Raw genomic sequence first — 20808 nt, forward strand, 5'->3', positions numbered from 1 at the left:
AGCAGAAAGGCAACCTACAGCAGGAGATCGACACTTTGACTTATGTTAAGTTACTTTTTACACTACAATTATATAAACACACATTTACACCACCACATCCACACATAAATAATCCATTCTGTGTGGCGGTGGATGGCAATTTCCAAAAATTCAAACATTAGTTGGACAGGTTATGGGAAGAGAAAGGTAGTAATCTAAAATGTCAAAACAGGCTGTTTCTAAAGGTCCTCAGATTTGGACTCATTGAAACGAAGAAGTTCTTGTGTACCTCACAATGATGAATGCTGCCCACTCTGGGGCAAGACATGGAGGCTAAATTAAGACTTTTAAAAATTAAAGTTTGAAGAGTGAAAAACAGAACTTGGTCATGATGACACAGCAACTTCATTCACTGTCGATCACGAAAGAATGAATAAAAAAAAAAAAAGAATTTAAGAGTGCTGCTCATACTCATGTTTGTCATTAATTACTTTTAGATGATTGTCGTTTTTTTTAATTCAGCTTCATGGATGAGCCTCTGTGGGTCTCTACATTGTGGTCATTTCAAAAAAACCACAAGGAGGCTGAACAGCAAAGAAGAACAAGGCAAAAGTCTTCTGTAGTTTTTTTTACGTCAAGATGTTACAATTGGTCCGATTTTCTTTTTTGGATAATTTCAAAAACATATAAACACATTATAGGATACGACAGTTGCACTGGGACTATGTTGGGAAGTGTACATACCGTCTCTTGCACTAGTTTTCTGAGTTCAGTGTCTGGGGTGTACTCCGTGTATTTCTCTCTCCACAGTAGAATAGTGGGTAGTGTTTTTGCCTCACAACAAAGTAAAATCCCAGTTTGAGTAGCAGTTTTCCAGACTTCTTGTGTGGCGCATGTACTCTGTGTGTTTTCTCCCACAGTCCAAAAACATGCATGTGAGGTTAATCAGATGCTGAATTGCTTGTGTGTTAATGTTGTCTGTCTCGGATGAAGATGGGTGGATACAGACTTGATTGAAAAACAAAACAAAAAAAAACCACATATTAATAAAGTTTATTTTTGAATTATTTATTGCAGACAAGGATTTGCTTTGTAAGATTAACTGGATTACAAACTTAATCTATGGGAGGAAGAGGCAACACTGTATAGAAAACAACTTATGGCAATTCCCTCAGTGGTGGATACAAAGTGGGTGTTGGTCTGAGCGCTACTGAGGAGGAAACATCTCGTCTCACCTACAGAAACAAAAAGAGGTTGTGTGGCACTGAAAGCAAAAAAAAAAAAACAACAAAAAAACCAGGGTGGTGATTATGAAGATTTTTTTTTTTTTCTGGTAGTTGTAAAAGCAACACACAGGTCCAAAGTTTCTACACATTGTAGTTCAGAGTTTTTGCTTTCCAGTGACCTTCGGGGAACGGCTGATGAACAGAACAATTTAAATGTTACACATCTGAAAAAAAACTGGAACGCCTTTGTGTGTGTGTGTGTGTGTGTGTGTGTGTGCGTGTGTGCGCGTGTGTGTGTGTGTGTGGTATACGGGACCGGAGTCGTGTTTGTCTGAGTGCATCCGTACGGGGTGGAGAGTGTTCCTGGGGGCGGATTACACAATCATTTCCAGCTGTCGTGCGTATTCGATGACCTGTTGTGCCAGCTCCGTGGAGGGGATGTTCACCTCCTCTGTCCGCTGCTGCTGACTGCTGAAGGAGTAATAACCATCGGCGCTCAAACTCCACCCGCGCTGGAATCACACCAAAACCACAAGTCACATTTCCATGTTTGCAGATTCCATTCGTTGTATCTCAGAGTGAAACATTTTCTTCTCTTCATAACGTGAACGCATGAAGAAAGATTTCCTTATTCAAGTCCCCATTTCCCCCACAGATAAAAACAACCCTTCCCATCATGCACATTCAAATACAACTAGTGAGGATTGTCCACGTCGGGCCGGCACTGCAGCAGGCTGATTGGTTCCCTCCTCATTCTTGAGAGAAATACAAACCTTCTTGGCGTAGTCTGTCATCTTTTTGGGGGTGTTGAAGAAAAGCACCCGGGTCGCCTCGCCGAACTGGATCTGCTCGTAGGCCTTCTCTATGCAGCCGGCAATCTCACCGCTGTGAGTGGAAAAGAAATACATCACTGATTTAGAGGAACTCATCGCATCATCTTTGTTAACTTGCTGCTGATCGTCACAACATTAACAATTAATGCCTTCTGGTAGACCTTCTTAATGATTTACCAGGATGTCTTCCATAGGCATTACATCACATTAACAACACTTAATACCATAGTCTAACAGGAAAAATAAAACAGCAGCCAACAAAGGAAAAAAAAACAGCCTCTAACTCAAACTAACAAGGAAATAAATGAGTGTCTAGGTGTTGCTGTGCTCTTACCGGATTGTGTCAAGCAGAATGTCTATAAAATAGGTGTAGCTCTCTGCCGGGATGTTGCCTTTGGCCAGAAATACCTTGTTGTAGCTTCCCTCCATCAAGTACTGAAAGTGCAGGAGAGGATATAAATGGTGTTAATCGCAGTCAACATACATAGAACAGAACAAACCGAGCATCTATTGAAGGTTTTCTATATGTAAACAGTGAAACTTCCATTACTTTTACATTATTACATCAATTGAATATTTCAATCCTCTTTTATTTTTCTATAATTTATAATAGAATTGATGACCATTCTGAAAGTCAAACACAAAATGTTATATTTTATAAACTCAAAAGTTGAGTTTATAAGTTTGAGTCTATAAATAGAATAAATAACTTTATGAGATGTTTAAATACATTCACATAAATATCCTTGTCCAATTCTAAAAATTACTTTCAAAGCTACATTGTAACGTATAACATATATACAAAATCATACTTTAAGATGCATAATAAATCACAAAGTGGAAGAACCAAATATGTATATAAACTGAATGCAAAAACTAAATGTCACAAATTCAGTATTTCAGAACTACTCCAAACACACGGGCTAATTTTGTAAAGGTAAAGGCTTCAGGAAGTTAACTGAATGGCTGGTGGGAACACACACAGCTAAATATTTTTTTCCGCTTTTGACATTAGTCACAATTTAAAATAAAGTGTTTATTCAACTGAGGAATTCCGTCTCCAAGAACAAACCTGATCCCTACTGCGGCAATAATGAAATACTGTAATATCTAAGCTGCTACTTGAATACATTTCAAACCTACTTTGTTAAATTAACTTAAGAAGAGCAATAATTTTGATTGATTAATTTACTAAATATGCTTTCAAATCTTTAAAAAAAAAGAAAAAGTTCCCATAAAAACAACACACGATTTGTCTTTTGTCCAACAGTGAATGTCCAGACCTGCTCTAAGGACACTGGGTGTTTGATGTATACGTTGCTCTGAATGTCTCGTGCACTCAGCCTCTCCAGCTCTGTGTGGAACTCAGACACACGGTTCTGTGAGAGCAGGAACAGCAGGTTCAGCCCCAGTAACTGGTGCATGTAGGCGGCTTCAGGCAGCTCGTCCCTCAAAGACAAATAACCAAGAGAAACATGTTAGAAGAATTTAGCGTGCAGCCTCTGATAAATTCTCACATAACAAAAAAACGGCATTACTTGTAGTCAAAGTAGTAACACTTTAGCTGCGCCATGTATCGCTCAAAGGACGGGATGTCCTTCTTCAGGATACTCCACAAAGCGCCGATTTCAAGGACATCACCTGAAACACAGAGGTATAAGGTTGTTTTTAGTATTATTTCAGTAAACTGCATACAGATTATTCATTGGAGTTTATTATCGAGCTTCATTGTACTCACGAGCTAAAATGAGCTGCTGCTTGGTCAGCGCAGACCCGCTGGTCGGTAGAAAGTTCAGCTCCAGTAATGAAATCTGAAAAAGACAAAAGTTGTGATCATTAAATTAAACATTTCAATGTCACAGATTAGAATATAAAATGCTTTTTATTTTGCGCTGACAGGACAAACTTGAAAAAAAGAAAAATTTACAAAAGGTACCTCCAAAAGCTAGTACTTTTACTATCCAGACAATTGTTAAGGAGAAAGTACTTCAGATCGGAAAGTTCACTCCAAGTTCATAACAAATTAATGTCGCAACAAAAACTAAATACCAAATCAAGTTTACACTTAATCAATTGATAAGGCCAGTTTTGTATACGATTAGAGTTTGTAGTAAAGGTTAATGTCTAGTTTCATTATATTTAAGCTGTTGGTTTATGGACGTCAGCTGTCGACTACATCCAAGTGAATGAAGCTATATGAACATGGGCAACAATGACTAATCTCATAATTTATCAATAAACAATTTGACCTCTGGAAAAGTATTTCATCCTCCTAAAATTAACAATAGAACAAACGCTTTAAGTCAAACGTAACCGAAAACAAACCAGTAAACATTGTTAGCCCTGTTAGCGTCAGTTAGCACACCTAGCTCCCGATGCTAACAGCGACACCGTCCACTAAGTGGCGACGGACTCCGTTTAGCGCATTAAATCCATCATAGATGGCGACGTGAGCGAGCTCACCTTCAGTTTAGTGAGGAGTTCTCCACATTTGCTGAGGTTGGGGTTTTTCTTGTTCCACTCGGTCTTGAGGGTCTCGTACAGCCCCGCAGTCTCTTTCAACGCCATGGTGATTCTGCAAAATGCACGACACCGGTCGACGGAATACGGTAGGCCGCTGTCGCGAAACGCTTCCGTTACGGCAGATGGCGCGTTCACGTGAAGCTAAAGAAAGTCCGGAAAAATTACAATAACGCAGCTGCTTTTTTTCCCTTTTGAATCATTACAACTTTATTAAAACACAAATACTGAACACGTCTAACAAACTATATTTTAGTTCACAAAAGAAAACAAAAATTAAAACATTTACATACGTACATATATACCCACCTAGATACATGTAGAATATAAGGGTAACACAAGTGCACACAAACGGGAACAGTTTCTAAAAAGGAGTAGGAATAAGATTGAGATATATATTCCACCCTTTCTGCTACATAGATTTTTTAAATGAGCAAAATTACAATTTATTGAATAATTATGCCATTGTTACATTTTTTTACATTGTCTGTGACTGCTAGACAATAGACAAGTGTCCCAAAATACAAGATAATCTATGACTGAAAGATAATGTGTGAAAAAGGTTTTGGTTTCTCTGTAAGGTTAAAGTCGCCAACTACTGTATTCTTCTTCTCCATACATTTCATAGAGGAAAAATAGTGACGGAGTTCCTTAGGAAAAGTGTGAAAGTTTGGTTTTGTTTAAACATAATTTTCTTGTGTATATAGAAATTTCCAGAAATTACAGTTATGTACACTATATAAAACATGTTTTTTTAAGGGCAAAATGATGCAAGTCAACCGAAAAGGCATTACTAAATTTTAAAGTGAACACCATTCACTTCGGTGGCCACAGGAAACTCGAAAAATTTGGAAATTGAGACTCTGTTAGGTGAATATAGTTCTTTTATGAAAATGTATAAAAAATGACGCCATTTGGACGTTTTTTCGTTGAGTGAGGTAAGAGATGGGCTTACATTATTTTAAAGTAAATAATAAAAGCCTGAGGGGTTGCTTTTAAAACACTGTCGTATTGTCATATGTTACATTTAGAACAGGAACCACCGAAGTTCACATTGTACACAAATAACTTCATCTCCAAGCAAGTCGGAAAAAGTACGTGATTCTCGATGAACACTTGAAGGCAGCACTCTTCTCGCGAGCGATCTGTGAAGGAAGATGGCGGCGTTCAGCACGGACCGGTGGCTGAACGAGCTCCCGAACCACGAAATCTTCAAAACTATCCGCGAAAAGTTGAAGTCGCAGCCCGGCCCGAGTGGAAATGTCGCTAAGAACCTGGCGTTCTGTCTGGGCGGGGACTTGTTCCTGTGGGACGACGAGGACCGCGTGTTTTCCACCACCAACCTGCGGCAATTGAGCTCGGATGAGGCTCCAAACGGCGGGAAGATGCAGACGCTGCTCTGCATCAACCCTCCGCTGTTCGAGGTGTGCCAGGTGCTGCTCAGCCCCACGCAGCACCACGTCGCCCTGGTCGGCCAGCGTGGGGTGTCGGTGCTGGAGCTCCCGCAGCGGTGGGGCAAGAGGTCGGAGTTCGAGGGCGGGCGGAGCAAGATCAACTGCAAGACCATCCCGGTGGCGGAGCGCTTCTTCACCAGCTCCCCGTCGGTGAGTCTCCGGCAGGCGTCTTGGTTCCCCAGCGAGGCCGACGAACCCTACCTGGTGCTGCTCACGTCGGACAACACCATCAGGTTTTACGGGTTGAAGTCGCCACAGACTCCGGCTAAATTGCTGCCAGTGTCGCAGTCGGATGACGACAGCAGCGTCCACCGTCCGGTCCGATCCTACGCAGCCTCTCTGGGGGAGATCGCCGTGGCGTTCGACTTCGGGCTCATTTCGTCACCTCCTCGGAAGCTGGCAACACTGAGCTCCAGGGACCAGCCCGTGTACCCGCTCTACATCCTCTACGAGAACGGGGAGACCTATGTGAGCTACACAAGCCAAGCAAACGGCGTGAGCCTGAGTAAACCTGTGGGACCCCTCCCCATGTATCCTGCAGCTGAGGATAACTACGGCTATGATGCATGTGCCATCCTTTGCCTGCCGTGTGTTCCCAGCATCCTGGTCATCGCCACAGAGACGGGCACGCTGTACCACTGCGTGGTGATGGATTCCGAGGAAGAGGAGGAGACCGGGGCCGTGGAGAAGTGGATCCGTGGCACGGAGGCGGTGCCAGCATTGTACGTGTTTGAATGCGTGGAGCTGGAGCTCACGCTCAAGGTGGCCACAGCAGAGGATGAGGAGCCTCAGGAGCTTGACTTCACCTGTCCGATCAGGCTGCACAGAGACCCGCTGTGTCAGCAGAGGTACCACTGCACCCACGAGGCTGGGGTGCACAGCGTGGGCCTCATCTGGGTCAGCAAGCTGCAGAAGTTCCTCCAGTCGGACGAGGAGGATAAGGACGGTCTCCAGGAGCTGGCCGCAGAGAGGCGTTGCATCGTAGAGCACATCCTGTGCACCAGACCCCTCGTCACCAGCGAGTCGGCTCCGGTTCACGGCTTCTTGATCGTGTCTGACCTCTCCTTGGGCGCCACCATGATCTGCGTCACCAGCACATACGAGTGCATCCTGTTGCCCCTGCTGAGCTCCATCCGGCCCCCTTCTCCTCCTCTGCTCTGCTCCCATCCGGGCCCGGGCCTGGGCAGCTCCCCTCTGCGTGGGCTCGCCGACGACTCCTTTGAGCTGCACATCCGCAACATCCTGGCCCGGAGCTCCACCAATCCCCTGGTGCTGAAGGCCGGGGAGAAAGACACGGCGCCGCCGCCTCCCGAGTGTCTGCAGCTCCTCAGCAGAGCCACGCAGGTTTTCCGCGAGGAGTACATCCTCAAGCAGGACATGGCCCGCGAGGAGCTGCAGAGGAGGGTGAAACTGCTGACGGGGCAGAAGAACAAGCAGCTGGAGGAGATGACGCTGTGCCGGGAGGAGAGGAGGAGTCTGACCGAGGCCGCCGAGAAGCTGGCCGACAAGTACGAAGACGCGAAGTATCGCCAGGAAACCATCATGAACCGGGTGAAAAAAGTGCTGTGTGGCCTGCAGAGGCAGCTGCCCGTGCTGTCAAACAGCGAGAAGGACATGAAGAAGGAGCTGCAGGCCATCAGCGATCAGCTGAAGTACCTGGACAACTGCATCCGGCAGGTGAACATGAAGATGGAGTACCAGAAGACACAAGTGGACAAGGACACGCCGGCGGACAGGACGACGGTGTCGCTCAACGCCCACCAGAAGAAGGTGGTGCAGGACGTCCTGCGAGAGCAGGGCCAGCAGATCGGTGACATGATGAAACAAATCAAAGACATCAAAAACCACTTCAGTTTCTGAGTAGCGATGTTCAGCAAACAGCCTGAAATGTTTCAGATTTACTGTTTGAATTTCCCTTTTGTAACCTTAAACAAGAAGCTGCGGAAAACTTAAGCTCCACGCAAATGTGGCATTTAAGCCAAGAGATATTTTCTATACTCTCGTATGACTTCATAGTTTTCTCCTGCACAATGGTTTTGTTCTAATACAGTGAATTTGTCCTTCTGGGCTCGTTTCAGCTCTTCTGATATTTCATTCCATTAAATCTGCTGACTCAGAACACAACATGCTGTGTATACATAACAAAAATATTGCAGTTAAACCAAGTTTACTGAGATATTTTCAACATGGTTTAAACACTTTTGGGACAATAAACTTAATGTGATAAACTGAATGTTGTCCATTATTAGTGATTTCATATATCAGGCGACTATGAAGAAGTGACTGTAGACATTAAGCTTCGTGCATTCTGATAAACTTCGCTTTACTTCAGTGCCACGACTTTCTAACCAAAAACACTGGGAATTTGTTACTGTTGTGAAGTTCTAAATGAAACTACGCTTACATCGAAGATCAGAGAGAAACTTTGATTGTAAAAGCTGCAGGAGTTTCATCCTCACCAGCAGTGGCCAATTTGTGACTGAGCATATGAGGTATGGTTGGTGATTTTAGTAAAATTTTCACCCTTAATAGGAACAAATAATATTTGCTGGAGCCGATTGCAACTGACTGTCAAGGCAGGTTTCCCCCTGTACAAGTCGTCAGTCCATCACACGACAGAATCACAGTCACACGTATCTAAAGTCCCCAAATGGCCTCAAACACATGTTTAGTTTTTAAAAAAAATTTGTTTTCGAGTGTGAGATGGCATGTAAACACTGCAAAAAAGAGCCCTGTCAAGAACAATGTCATAGTTTCCAGTAATGTAATAATTTTGCCCATTTTAACAATGTCAACAATGTAATAGTCGTCATACTCCTTTGTTACAATGCAACACTCAGGATTGTTCAGAAAAATAATAATCTTTTGCTTTTTCATTACATTATTGCTCTTATTACGTTGGAAATGGGGAAAGAAATTTGTGACATTATTGGTTGTAACAAGGCTCAACCCTGATCCTGGTGGGGGAGGTGAAAGTGTGAACCACTCCACCACTGTGCCGCCTCCTCCTATACCCTTTGACACACGAAGCTAAAAGTTTCCTAATTGGAACAGAAGCCACACAGAATGGGGATGGAAGCTGCATGTGGCCCAAATATCTGATGAGTATTCTCATCACGACCAGAAAAAGGTTAAAGATATTGATATATGATGGTCAGGTTTCACTTTTGTTTTTGAATACCATTTAAAAACCTGTAAGAATTTTGGGTTTTAATCAAATAAAGAAGTTAAATCCACTAAGTTATCTGACCTTAACTAAAGAACATGACTACCTTTCGCTTTCCAATGCCTTTTCTTAAATCTAGGAGCAGCTGCTGACTAATGGGTTAAAAAAAAAAAAAAGATGGATTATTCTTTCCAGGTTGTGTTTTGTGTCTGGCGCTTCATTGCCTCCACTCTGCCATCTGCTGCAGCGCCGCTCAGATTGCTCTGGACTCCAGTTTCCAGCAGATGTCAGGCCTGTTCAGGGGGCTGCTGGGTTCTTTTCTCTCCACCTCTGGGTGTCTGCTGGTGAGGAATTCCCCCGCACAAACACTGGGTGACGTATCAAGGAGACCCCGGTTTTGTTGACTAAGCTCCCCTATTGGGGGATCTGTGATGCCGGCGGAGGTCATCCGAGGTGACTGGGGCCGCGGCGGCGCTTCGTTTGATTAGCAAATGTCCAAGATGGTTTGTGACTCAGCTGTGGGCTGATTATGTAACAGGAGGGCATTGTTCGAGCTCTCATGGGGAATTTTTTTGTTTTTAAATTGCTGTTATCAGCTGTGACTTTGAAACATACAAGAAGGCAGCATCTCAGGAACTACATTTCCACATCATCGCTCACTGCTTTCGCCTCAGTTGACTCTTAATCACGTCTCGCCTCCCTCGCTCACTCCCAAATGCTCCGGAGAAGGTGTGGTGAGCTGCGAGTTTTCACTGTGAAACACTCCAAATAGGGGGTGTGTTGCTTTCATAAAGGTACAGTGTCTGAATCCCGAGGAAACTTAGCGGACCCTGGAAAAGGGGATATTAATAACTCCTGGGCCAGCCCACCGCATTCCTCACATGTGAGTCACTGTGAGCCAGCGAGCCGGGAGACGAAAGGGCTGCGTTCCCTCTGGTTCTCATTTGTGTTTCTTTCCATGGAGGAGTGGAAGAAGGGAGGCGGGGAGGCCACCCCTTCTTTTAGGAAACCTTGAAAGCCCTATGCAAAGCACTCCACAGCCACACACACACACACACACACATATTTGTGCACATACTGCAAGGTTTACACCACAACCAAACATTTACAAGCAGTATGAATGTGAGCTGAGGTTGAGCGGATTTAGACAGCTTGTGTGTGTGTGTGTGTGTGTGTGTGTGTGTGTGTGTGTGTGTGTGTGTGTGTGTGTGTGTGTGTGTGTGTGTGTGTGTGCGTGTGTGCGTGTGTGTGTGTGTGTGTGTGTGTGTGTGTGTGTGTGTGTGTGTGTGTGGTGGGTGGGGGTAGGGGGAGGCTACAGATTGTGGGAATGAGAGTGGAGAGAGCCTTGGAAAATGGTGGTATGGGGACTTGGCAGGGGAGAGAGTGACTCACTGTTTATCTGGCCCGTCACTGAGAGACCAAGTGATCTTCATAGAAGAGAAAATGTTATTAAACGAGAGCCAAATTAGATATAATCACTGTAAGCTTCCTGGTGTGTGTTTTACTCTTTGTGTAAAAGTCAACAAGTTGATTCAAGTTTAGGTAAGCTGGTAGTTTGCAGTTCTTTGAGGTTTTTTTTTTGGTTTTTTTAAACATAACACGTGGGTGACTGACTTATCTCCTGAATGTTTTTTTTTTATCCAGAGCACTTCATGTAATACTTTCAAGTTGTACAAACAGTCCATGTATTTTCTCGAGTTCATCACCGAGCAAACTCAGTCAGACCAGACAGCCACACATTGTTTACACCAAGAGGAAGCAAGACGTTGGGTCAAATGCAAAGAAAACTTTAGTAGCCAACTAAAATGGCAGCAAATGGAAAACTATAGCGCACAAACCTAAAGACTCCTACTGAAGCCTGCGCTTAATGTCAATTAAACTATAAAGTAACCAAGCGACCGAGGTGGTGGCAGGAGAAGACGGAGGCCAGACAGACAGGATGCAATATGGAGGATGTGAAGACACTGGCCAGCTGCCTTTAATTCTGCATCAACTCGGATCACCCGGGCAACCGGCAGTCTGCACACGCTCAGACGCAGCACACACAGACCTGCTATGGTGGCTGCAGCAGGACCATGACAGGAAACATAAGCATGCACAGGGAGAACATGTGAACCCACCCCAGACCCAAACCCATAGAGTTGTAGCTGTGAGGCGAGGGTGCCAGCCACTACACCACCGTGCCATCTATCGCTACTGTGCAAATGTAATTTCTTAAAACCAACACAAAGGGTATTATGAGACATTTTGGAGAAGTGGATTAAAAAACAATTATTATACAGAATTACTATACGTTTAAGTAAAGAGGCGTATGAAAATAACTAAAATAGGAAAAAATTGTTAAAACCAACCATAAAAGGGAATAAATGGTAAAGCCGCTTTTAAAAACAAACACAAATTACTAAATGCAAAAAAAAAAGAGCTTAAAAATTAGAGAAAAACATGCACATCTGCTTAAAAGAGAGCTAAAATGGTTCCAAAGCTAAAATGTCAAAATTGTCATAAAAATGCTTAAAAAAAGAGGAATGAAACTGTTTTTAGGTCCATAAATAGCTGAATATGTTTGAAATGTTTCTCATCTTGAATTGTAATTGAATTGTAATCTGTACGCCTACTTTATTTCAAAACTATACATCAACCGCTTTAAGATGTATTAGCCTCATTTTAACGGTAAACATGTTTTGCGTCTCCACTTAAATTTGATTTGGTGGAAAAGGGACACAAACTAAAGCCCTGCTTTAGTAGAGTTTCCATGTTCTCCATGTGCTTGCATGCATTTTCTCTAGGTGCTATACATAGGACATATTCTATTCACACATCTCAGATGAGCCAGAACAGGATAAATAGAGCATAAAACCTTCTAATTGTCTTACTACAACAAGGTTGGAATATATCATGAAAGATTATTATTATTTTTTTTTTAATGAAACTTGAACATGTTAACGTTTATGAGGAAAATAAGTACAATTTCAACATTATACTATACATTATGCCTTCCGAACACGAAACACACTGAAAGTCGTCAGCTCCAATATAATCCCATCAATCATTTAGCTTTATGCCTTATTAGGAAATCCTGTCTGCCACAGTAATTCTCTTCATAGTAACCACTACAAAAAGCATGTCAGTTGTCAGGACGCAGCATTTCAGGTTTTTGGGGTTTGCCAGTTATGGACCAAGAGCCGTGTGTTTTACATCCCTGATTTAGATCATCAAATATATGCTGAAGATGCCTCAATCACCACGAAGCTGCCAGCTGGAGGGAGGATAGATTTTCTTTTCTGCGTGAGTCAAAACAAAATGCAAATCTTCCAAGAAAACGGCTCTCAACTAACAATTACTAGTAAAAAGGTCAGGTTTTGAGTCAGTCATGTTTGAAGTTGTGAAAATAAAAGCAAATCAAACATCTTGCTGAATAAAGCCATGGCAGCCAGATTGTTTTTGGAAAAACAATTCCTCTGTTGAACGTCATATATTAAGGACACCCAGCTCACTATTTGAGCTGAAAATGATCGGCGGTAGTGGTTAGTTACACTCTGACTGTTTCCCCACAGCATGCCTGCTTCGAGTCCGGGCTTGTAGGCTATTCTGTCTGGAAATTGCATGTTCTTCCTGTCCCTCCGACAGCCTGAAAACACTCATAGGAAGTGAAGTCAACACTGTAAATTGCCCAGAGAGGTGAGATTGTGTCTTTCTGATTTTACACTATGATGGACTAACCTGCCTCAACTTTTAACTTTGATTTTGTGGTATTTCCTGTAGTAATAATTCCAAGCTTTTCTTATGTTTTTACTAATTTCAAAAAAATACCATTAGACAGACTAAACACAGTCAGATAACTTTATTTGGTTACAATAATATTTAACAGTTGGTGGAGCCGTGCACAGTAGTCAGTGATACACCATTCAGTCTAGTTAAAAAGTTCATCTCAGCTTGTTTTGTTCTGTGATGTAACTGAGGTCTCGCTCCTGCACATACAAAACAACAGCAAACAAATACAAAAATAACATATAAAGTCATTTAAAGCATCATAGTGAAATGCGTTTAGGCTATTAGATATGCAGAAGTGTTTTTTGTGGTAGAAAATGCTATACACAAGTTGTTAGAGCAAAATAAACCTTTGCAAAATACATTTTGTAGATGGGATCCTCACTGGAGTGACCGTCTGTAAATAGAAGACGCTTCAGTGGAGTCGCTGCAGGAATGTGAAGCGCTGTGAAGACGTGAAGACGTTAATAAAGAAACTCTGTGTTCTCTCCAATACATGCTGAATACTGCTCATTCAGAAGGCGCTGACCTTTATTTAGTTCTGCTCAGCAAACAAGTGTATATATTTTTAAAAGCTGGTCATAATAAAAGCAAACTTTTTGAGTGTGTGTGTGGGGGGGGGGGGGGGGGGGGGGGCAAAAAGAAAGAAGCAGCCAGACCTGTATGACTTGTAAATACACAATCTTCTGCAGTGAGCCCTTGTTATAGTCTGAAAGCTAAGACTTACATTTAAACACAGTATGCCCCATTGTGCAAGATTGAACTTAGCCTCGGAGGAAATGTTGGTCGGGGGGTGAAATGAAAAGTAAATACAGACAGCAGCGAAGGTGTGACGGCCAATGGCGGAGGATCTTTGTTCTGCTGGAGGAGCTTTACGCGTCAGATCCCTTCTGCCTGCGTTTGGAAGGCGGGATCAGACGGTCGGGCAGCTCAGGCGGCAGACCGTGACCCTCCAACTTCACCTCAATCAGGTGGCTGGCCAGGGCAAACTCTTCATCATCCAGCATGCCATCGCGGTCCACGTCTGACAGCTTCCAGATGCGACCCAGCACCGAGTTGGGCAGGCGGGAGCTCACCATCCAGTCCTTGGCCTTCGGGCCGCTCAGTTTGCCCTCGTTTGGAGCGAGGTTGTAGAAGATCTCGTCGTACTTGGGCTTGTCTCTGTTCACCACCCAGTCTTCCTCCTCCTCGCACCCTTCGCCGTTCTCCTCAGTGAAGGGGTCGCCCTCCGAGAACGGCCCACCGCGGGTTCCCAGGAAAGCACCGCCCTGCACGCCCAGCTGATCGCCTGCTTCCAGCTCCTCTTGCCGCAGGAGGGGCATCAGCTTGGCGATGTCTCCAGAGAGAAGTTCATCCAGGGCCGCCATCAAATTCGGCTTCAAGGTTTTGAACTTGGAGAAATCATGAACCATCAGTTGTTCCTTTAAGAAAGTAGAAGAAAAAAAATACTGTAAGTTTTCAATTTGAGCCACGGAATATAAATAAATATGGAGTTGATCAATTTAAAATCTGATACAAAATGAATCTAATCTCTTTTAGGAGTGAAATCCACCAGTGCAGACGAACCTGCATCTTGGTACAGTCTGGAAAGTCTCCAGCAGAGATGTTGTGCTGCAGCTGTATCTTGGAGAAGATCACTGGCAGCTGATAAATCAGATTCTTCTTTTTATTGTCCTTTCTGAAGACAGAAGGCATCTCCTGCTTCAGGTAGCTGATGATGTGGGCGTGGACCTGGGAGGAGAGCAGAGCAGAGTTTTAACGCTCTCAGCACAGAGGTCAACCTGTCACTGGTCAGTTAAAGAGAAAACGCCGACGTGTGAAAGACGTGAACACAGAGTCACCCACCCTGACCAAACGCGCCCTCTTGACCAAGTCATTTAACTTGCGCAAAGCCGCGTTGCGAGGGAGATTCTGGATGTCTGTGAACAGATCCTCCTCCTCCAGCTCGAACAGCTTCCGGTTGTCTGTCACCATCAGTGGCTCCGACCAGAAGGAGCCGATGTAGACCCGCAGGACCTCCGGGGTGCCGAACACCTTCCCAAGGGACCACATCAGAGCGCCGTACACCCTCATCAGCTGCTGGGTGCCCACCATGTCTGCCTTGTTGAGCACCACCCGCAGCTTGTCCTCGTTGCCCTTCAGGGCGCCGATGGCCTCAGCGAACTCGTCCGATATCTCCAGCTTGTGGGCGTCGAAGAGCAGGATGATGCGGTCCACACGCTCGGCGAACCAGCGCAGCACAGCCGGGAAGTCGTAGCCTGTGCGAGCGGAAAAGGCGGAATGGCTGAGACATTCGTCATTTTAAATGTGCAGTAGGCACCGAAGGGAAAACAGGGAAAGGGAGAGGGGAGGAGGTCAACACAGACACAAACCCTTCTGGCTTCTTATCTCTATCTGTCAGACCCCAACAGCTGCACTTCATGAAGCAGACGCCTCCGTTTGAACAACCTGCCTCTGATTTAATGTGCAAAATATTTCAGTCTGCTTGGAAAACAGATAAAATCCTCTTATTTTTGACCAGTTTGCTTCCATATTGTTGTGGCCGTAATGTGAAAATCAATTCACAGAAAAGAGAAAAACATCTTTCATCGCTTCCTTGCAGTGAAACTGAGGATAGTTTAAGTTGGTTTTTTTTTTAATCCTCTTTGCTTTTCAAAATGGCATTTTTTGGAAAGGTTTTCGCACAACAAGACCCTTCTTGTGCTCAGACTTAAAAAAAAAAAACAGGAAGAAAAAAAAAATCAAAAGTTCTGACTGGATTAGATTGTTCGAGTTGTTGAATTAGGAATTTTCCTGGTTTCTGTGTGAAGTTTGCAGGTTCTCTCTATGCAAGTTTACTGAAATTCTAGTTTCCTTCCACAATTCAAACGTAGCTGGCTATCACAAATGCCTGTGTAAATGTGAGCGTGTGCATCCTGTCAGCTGGGATCGGCTCCAGCGTCCAAAAGATGGACGTTTCACTCCTGGATTCTAGTTTCTCCAACCTTTCTGGAAGTTTTTATGACTCCAAATTGGATGGGTGATTCTGATGGAATTTGTTGTAAAGATGTTTTAATGATACTACATTCACATTGAAAAAAAAAAAACCTATACTTTCAGATTTCTTATTCTCCTTATTGTTGGGAGCAATTATTGCATCTAGAAAAATGAGAACATAGCGTATTTCCACAAAGCAAGCTTTGATTTCTGCGAGCCTGACGAACAACATCCTGTTTCAGTTATTCTTCTCAGGATTGGGGGGAAGGGCTCTTGCAGATTTTCATGTGATGATGTTCAAAACCAAAACGATCCACACAGTTGCATACCACGAAAGTTTAAATGAGGACATGTGTGTTTCTATTTCACAAATTTGGATGAACTGAACCTTTAATTAAATTTGTTAGTTGCTCATGCAAACTGACGTGAATGATGAGTTACTTGGAGCATTTGGTGGATAGGAAATTAACAGACTTCTGTGAGATGACGACAGTGAAGATGACGATGATGCCGATGCCGATGGCGGTAATGGCTGTTGCTTCTCAACAGTACATTCCTCCAGATGTGCCGACAGACTTTTCGCCTGCACCGTTTTCTGCTCCGGATTATGACTCCTGGCAGCGTTGTGTACTGCTGAGATGTTTTTACGCCCCTCTGTTACTGTGACAGAGCGAACTGATGCCATGAGTTAGCCAGGCGTGCCAAGCCGATGAGTTTGTGAGCGGATGGTCAGGGATGTGTGTCTCTGCAGGACCCCCCCATGCCCTCTCCTCACCTTTGCCACCTTTGCCACCTCGCTCACCTCGGCTCACTCTCTGCTTTGCCCCGGATAAGATCCCCGGCGTGTCGATGATGCTGATGCTCTCCAGGACCTGGTTGGTCATCTGGGCACACTGGAATCTGATGGATTTATGCGCACAGGAAGAGAAGGTTCATAAAAAAGGTTCACAGGGGTCGCTTTTGTTTTGAATGGAAAGAGTTTAAATCATGTAGAAGTGGTGAACTGTTATCAATGGAGCGCGCATGATCTAAGGAGCAGATTGAGGCTGCCCTCTCCACGCATCCATTCCCTCCCACTTGCAGGCCATTGTGTGCAGGCAGGACTCTCATTGCTCGGGGTTTCCTGAAGGAAAATGACGACTTCTGCCAGAATCAAACAATAAGGCCTCGCTAACGATGTGCGGCCTAGAACAACAACAGCACTTCCTGCAGCTTATGAGCTTAACGAGTCCACCGGTTCCCAGAACAGGAAGTCCAAGCAAAAGGAGCGACGCAAATACGCTCAGAAACACGCCCTGTCGAGGGGCGAGAGAGGGACCCCGCTGGAAAACCTGCGTCACAACTTCACAGTGAAGCCCCATCAGGAGCCCCGCGTGTTCCTGCCACTCGTGTCCTGAATGGCCATGCTTTCAGCGGGCAACAGCGCTTCACTGTGAAACATGTGAGTTTCCTCTCGGTTTAGAGTGGAAAAACATGCACAGAAATCTGGCGGTCCAGACTGTACGCTGGGTATGAAAGGATGTCAAGCCTGCCGTACAGTTTCCACCGAGCCTCTCGCAGTCTGTGACTTCATGTGTTTGTCTTTGCCCCGAGAGGCTGCAGGGACCTCTGACCTCGTGTTTGAACTTGCGTACATAACAGTTCCTGTTGAGTACATTAGCTTTCATCAGTCTCTCCAGTGATATCGCTCCCTTTCTCCGGGTTTTTTCCACAAATAAGGCAAGTGCCTCCCCTCTCTGAAATTTGGCACAGGCGCTTGAAATTCCGAAGCGTGAAAACACTTTTCGCAAACTTTCGGCCTCTTTCCCTGCTCGCCCAGTCTGAACATTTCATGCTGATATCGCTCAGTGGAAACATTACGCAACCCTGTGTGAATACAATCCTCCTCTCACCTGTTCAGGAAAGTGTTTCCGAATGGGTTGAGCTTGCGGAAAGGCTTGTTGGGGTCCACAATGAGAGCATTCCCCGGGATTACTCCCTCTACATCCCCATGCATTATGGCAGTGAAGCAGTCGGTGGTGGGTTCAGGGCCCACCCTGCTCCCGGGAATGTCCTGCTCCAGTAGATACCTGAAAAGTCACATATATAGCTTGTGATTTGCTCTTTACAAACAAATTTAGCAATCAATTTAAGGCAGCGGTTCTCAAAATGTGGACTGGGCAGGGTCAAGGGCAATATCTTTTCCCTGCATCTTTTTTAAATTAGATTTTTTAGAAAAATTAAGGGGAAAAAAATGAAAAATACATTTATTGAGGGCAAAACCTATATCCATCTAATCAAATCAGACACGTTTGACACTGAATTTGTTGTTGATGAATTGAAACAGTTGCTGCTTGCATATAAAAACTTCCCAGATTTCACTTACAAACTTGTCTTCAGCACAAGGACAGTTTTGCTTTGTATTGCCTGTGATGCTCAACAGCTGTTAACCGTCATACATTATGTGAGAATGTGTCTCGCATTCATAATGATCATCGTCCCACAGTGTGAGAACCTCTGATTTAAAGGTAAAGTAATGTGCCATGGGGGACTGCAGGGTCTCACTTGATGAAGGTCGTCTTTCCGGTGGAGTACTGTCCCACAACGAGCACCATTGGCTTGTTGTCAAAATCTGCATCCTCCAAACCGGGGGAGTGGAAGTCATGAAAACTGTAGTACTGCTCCAGAGGCAGTAGCTTCTTCCGATACAGGGACTTCAGCCCTTCTGTCACAGTGTGGATCACCTCGGGCGTCTTCTTCACATTTTTCCTGCCCCAGCGTGACATGTTGATTGACTGATGAGTTGACAGGGAGCCTCTTCCACACACGAGCGTCAGAATAAGTTGTCTGGAGCCGTCTTTCCTGCGGCTGCACTGTGGAAAACGTTCAGGTGTTTCCTGTATTTATGTGAAGTCTTCTCACTTGTCCTTGAGGCCTCCTCTGCACACGCCCGGACGAGCGATAGGGCCGAGGTTTTGTTTGAAGTCGGGGGTTTATCCTCTGAGAAAAGTCGCCACACTGACAACCTTTGGCCCCTGAAACGTGAGAAAAAATAGACAAGCCAAATACAATGAAAAACACAAGATTAATTCTCAGCCCAAGAGAGATCTTTATTGTTGTTGATGATCAAAGTCAGTCACAATGTCAAGTAGGGATGTGGAATCTGAGGCAGACTTCAGCAGACCAGGAGTCTGCCAAGCATTGTCCAAGCATGCCTGGAAAAAGCTGGTGTGCACAGGCACAGCTCACTTCTTTACAGTGAAATGAGTAAGACGTTCCTTTCATCCCCTGTGGTTCCTCCCAGTGGAACATCGCATACATGCGAGAGCTGTTCATGTCAGGGAAAGAACTTCTGGGGAGGTTTTGTTTACACGGAAAAACAAATTGAACCCTCCAGTAATCTCACATCTTGTTGCACGCAGAAACACGGGATTAGGAATCGAACATGGAGCTCATAATAGAAACTCATCTGCGGAGAGTTTCTCCTGCAATCCTCATTTAAACCGAAATAAAAAGAAGGGAAAAATCTGCCCAGGGGAGAACAGACATCATAGTCCTGACATGTCACAAGACCCATGTGGAGGGAGTATTTGTTAAAATGGCGAACCCTGGAGATCAGAAGAAGACTCATTAAAATGCACAAGTAGTGTGCCAGCCAAGCTACAGGAGCAATTTATGGGATGTCTGTAGGAATCTGACAACACTGGGATCAATTTATAAAGTGTAAGGGTGGCGGAAAAATGCCCTGTGGGTTTGTGGACCACAACTGCTTCACATGTATGAACCTGAAGCAAGAAACTTTAGCCTGCAGGAGCTACAAGTATCAGTGGAGTCTTTCATGAGCACCCAAACTGAGAAGAAAATGGAAAAGAAAAGGTTTCTATTCAAGGGATACGTCGTTCACGCATTCGATTCAGTTAACTTGCATTTTTCTCAACATCACAGGCACAGAATAAACCTTCTGATGGAAAACTATCCAAGATCAAATAATAGCAAGTCATTATACCAACATTTCAAGTTTAAAAAGTAGTATTTACCAAGTTCCTGTGGCTCCTTCTTGCAGTACTTGGATTTCCTCTCTCTCTCTCGCTCTCCAGTCTTGCCCTCTGGAGTCTGGAAAATATTTTGATTGAAGGAGACACAAACAGTCTCTTGGAGGAGCTGCTGCTACATGTATGGGTGTACCTCCAACAGCAAATAGGAGCCTTCAGTGGAGCGTCAACACAGTGAGAGGGGATCGTTCTTCTTCAGGCTTTAATGTATTTCAGATGAGCTTCAGCCCTGGCAAAGGAACCTTCAGTGAAAGCGCAGTGTGCCACGCTCAGATTTTTCTCTCCCTCTGCTTGCTTCTCCAAGTCCAATGCGCCTCCTCCTCTTCGTCCAGGGATGCCTGGCAGCACTGTGGGCAGCACTGACGCTCCAGTCAGGGCAGGGATGAGCTGCAGTGTGACCAGAGGGCGTGGACAGGAGGAGCAGGAGGAGGAGGAGGGTTGTGAATAAATCGGGGGGAGTTCTTTGGTCTACTTTTTAGAAAATGACATAACTTCACAGACTACTTCTGCATATTTTAAGGTGACACAACCTACCCCCTAGCAACCAGCTGGAGGTTGTATTTTTTTTCCCTACTCCCATGTACAGCAGTATGCCGTACTCTACAGATGTGACAAGATTTTTCCCTTCATCAAAGTCTATTGCTCCTCCCAAACTCTGTGAACCCTCCAGGCCTGAAGGCAACACAGACCAGCTCCCCCATTCCACATCCGTGCACCACCTGCTGGCTGCCTGATGGAGAACACACCCTGTAACCGCCCTCAACCCCACCGACTACCACACAGCGCTCCTCCGTCACCGTTAGTCATTCACAGGAATGCATCCTTAAGAGGAGGCGTCACGCTTCAAACTGCAAG

General features: G+C 44.6%; 3 protein-coding genes across 6 annotated transcripts; 1 reads left to right on the forward strand and 2 right to left on the reverse strand.

The window, feature by feature from the left end:
- Nucleotides 1–1015: 1015 nt before the first annotated feature.
- psmd8 (proteasome 26S subunit, non-ATPase 8) lies at nt 1016–4651 on the reverse strand. Its single transcript, XM_080460409.1, has 7 exons — nt 4502–4651; nt 3777–3849; nt 3577–3679; nt 3322–3487; nt 2373–2473; nt 1979–2090; nt 1016–1717 (listed from the first exon to the last, which is right to left on the reverse strand). Exons 1-7 carry the CDS (start codon nt 4604–4606, stop codon nt 1580–1582), a joined length of 798 nt encoding a protein of 265 aa, XP_080316535.1. The 5' UTR covers nt 4607–4651; the 3' UTR covers nt 1016–1579.
- A 1043-nt stretch (nt 4652–5694) lies between these two features.
- On the forward strand, nt 5695–9244 carry nup88 (nucleoporin 88). The gene has a single exon (XM_080459156.1). The coding sequence runs from the start codon at nt 5716–5718 to the stop codon at nt 7870–7872; it is 2157 nt and encodes a 718-aa protein (XP_080315282.1). The 5' UTR covers nt 5695–5715; the 3' UTR covers nt 7873–9244.
- Nucleotides 9245–13004: 3760 nt separating this feature from the next.
- Nucleotides 13005–20732, reverse strand: ehd2b (EH-domain containing 2b). Of its 4 annotated transcripts, none has more exons than XM_080460337.1 (8): nt 20087–20314; nt 19939–20014; nt 18467–18936; nt 17815–17991; nt 16698–16822; nt 14792–15204; nt 14513–14677; nt 13005–14367 (listed from the first exon to the last, which is right to left on the reverse strand). In XM_080460337.1, the coding sequence occupies exons 3-8, from the start codon at nt 18685–18687 to the stop codon at nt 13819–13821; spliced, it is 1650 nt and encodes a 549-aa protein (XP_080316463.1). In that variant the 5' UTR covers nt 18688–18936; nt 19939–20014; nt 20087–20314; the 3' UTR covers nt 13005–13818. The 4 variants fall into 4 exon arrangements, with proteins under 4 accessions (XP_080316463.1, XP_080316465.1, XP_080316464.1 ...); XM_080460339.1 differs by having other exon boundaries at nt 16725–16822; nt 20087–20308; XM_080460338.1 differs by having other exon boundaries at nt 16725–16822; nt 19939–20732.
- Between the last annotated feature and the right edge of the window lie 76 nt (nt 20733–20808).

Source organism: Lipophrys pholis (genome assembly GCF_963383615.2).
Source record: "Lipophrys pholis genome assembly, chromosome: 3".
Lineage (NCBI taxonomy): Eukaryota > Metazoa > Chordata > Actinopteri > Blenniiformes > Blenniidae > Lipophrys > Lipophrys pholis.

What these genes read in the sequence shown, in the direction of transcription:
- psmd8 (XM_080460409.1), bottom strand. Translation starts at nt 4,606, where the DNA reads ATGGCGTTGAAAGAGACTGCGGGGCTGTACGAGACCCTCAAGACCGAG. An exon ending in AACTCCTCACTAAACTGAAG is followed by an intron (nt 3,850 to 4,501) that starts GTGAGCTCGCTC and finishes TGTCTTTTTCAG; the next exon opens with ATTTCATTACTGGAGCTGAA. An exon ending in ATTCTGCTTGACACAATCCG is followed by an intron (nt 2,091 to 2,372) that starts GTAAGAGCACAG and finishes TTCCACTCACAG; the next exon opens with CGGTGAGATTGCCGGCTGCA.
- nup88 (XM_080459156.1), top strand. Translation starts at nt 5,716, where the DNA reads ATGGCGGCGTTCAGCACGGACCGGTGGCTGAACGAGCTCCCGAACCAC.
- ehd2b (XM_080460336.1), bottom strand. Translation starts at nt 18,687, where the DNA reads ATGTCACGCTGGGGCAGGAAAAATGTGAAGAAGACGCCCGAGGTGATC. An exon ending in AGGTGGCAAAGGTGGCAAAG is followed by an intron (nt 15,205 to 16,697) that starts GTGAGGAGAGGG and finishes CCGCTCGCACAG; the next exon opens with GCTACGACTTCCCGGCTGTG. An exon ending in CAGACTGTACCAAGATGCAG is followed by an intron (nt 14,368 to 14,512) that starts GTTCGTCTGCAC and finishes ACTTTCTTAAAG; the next exon opens with GAACAACTGATGGTTCATGA.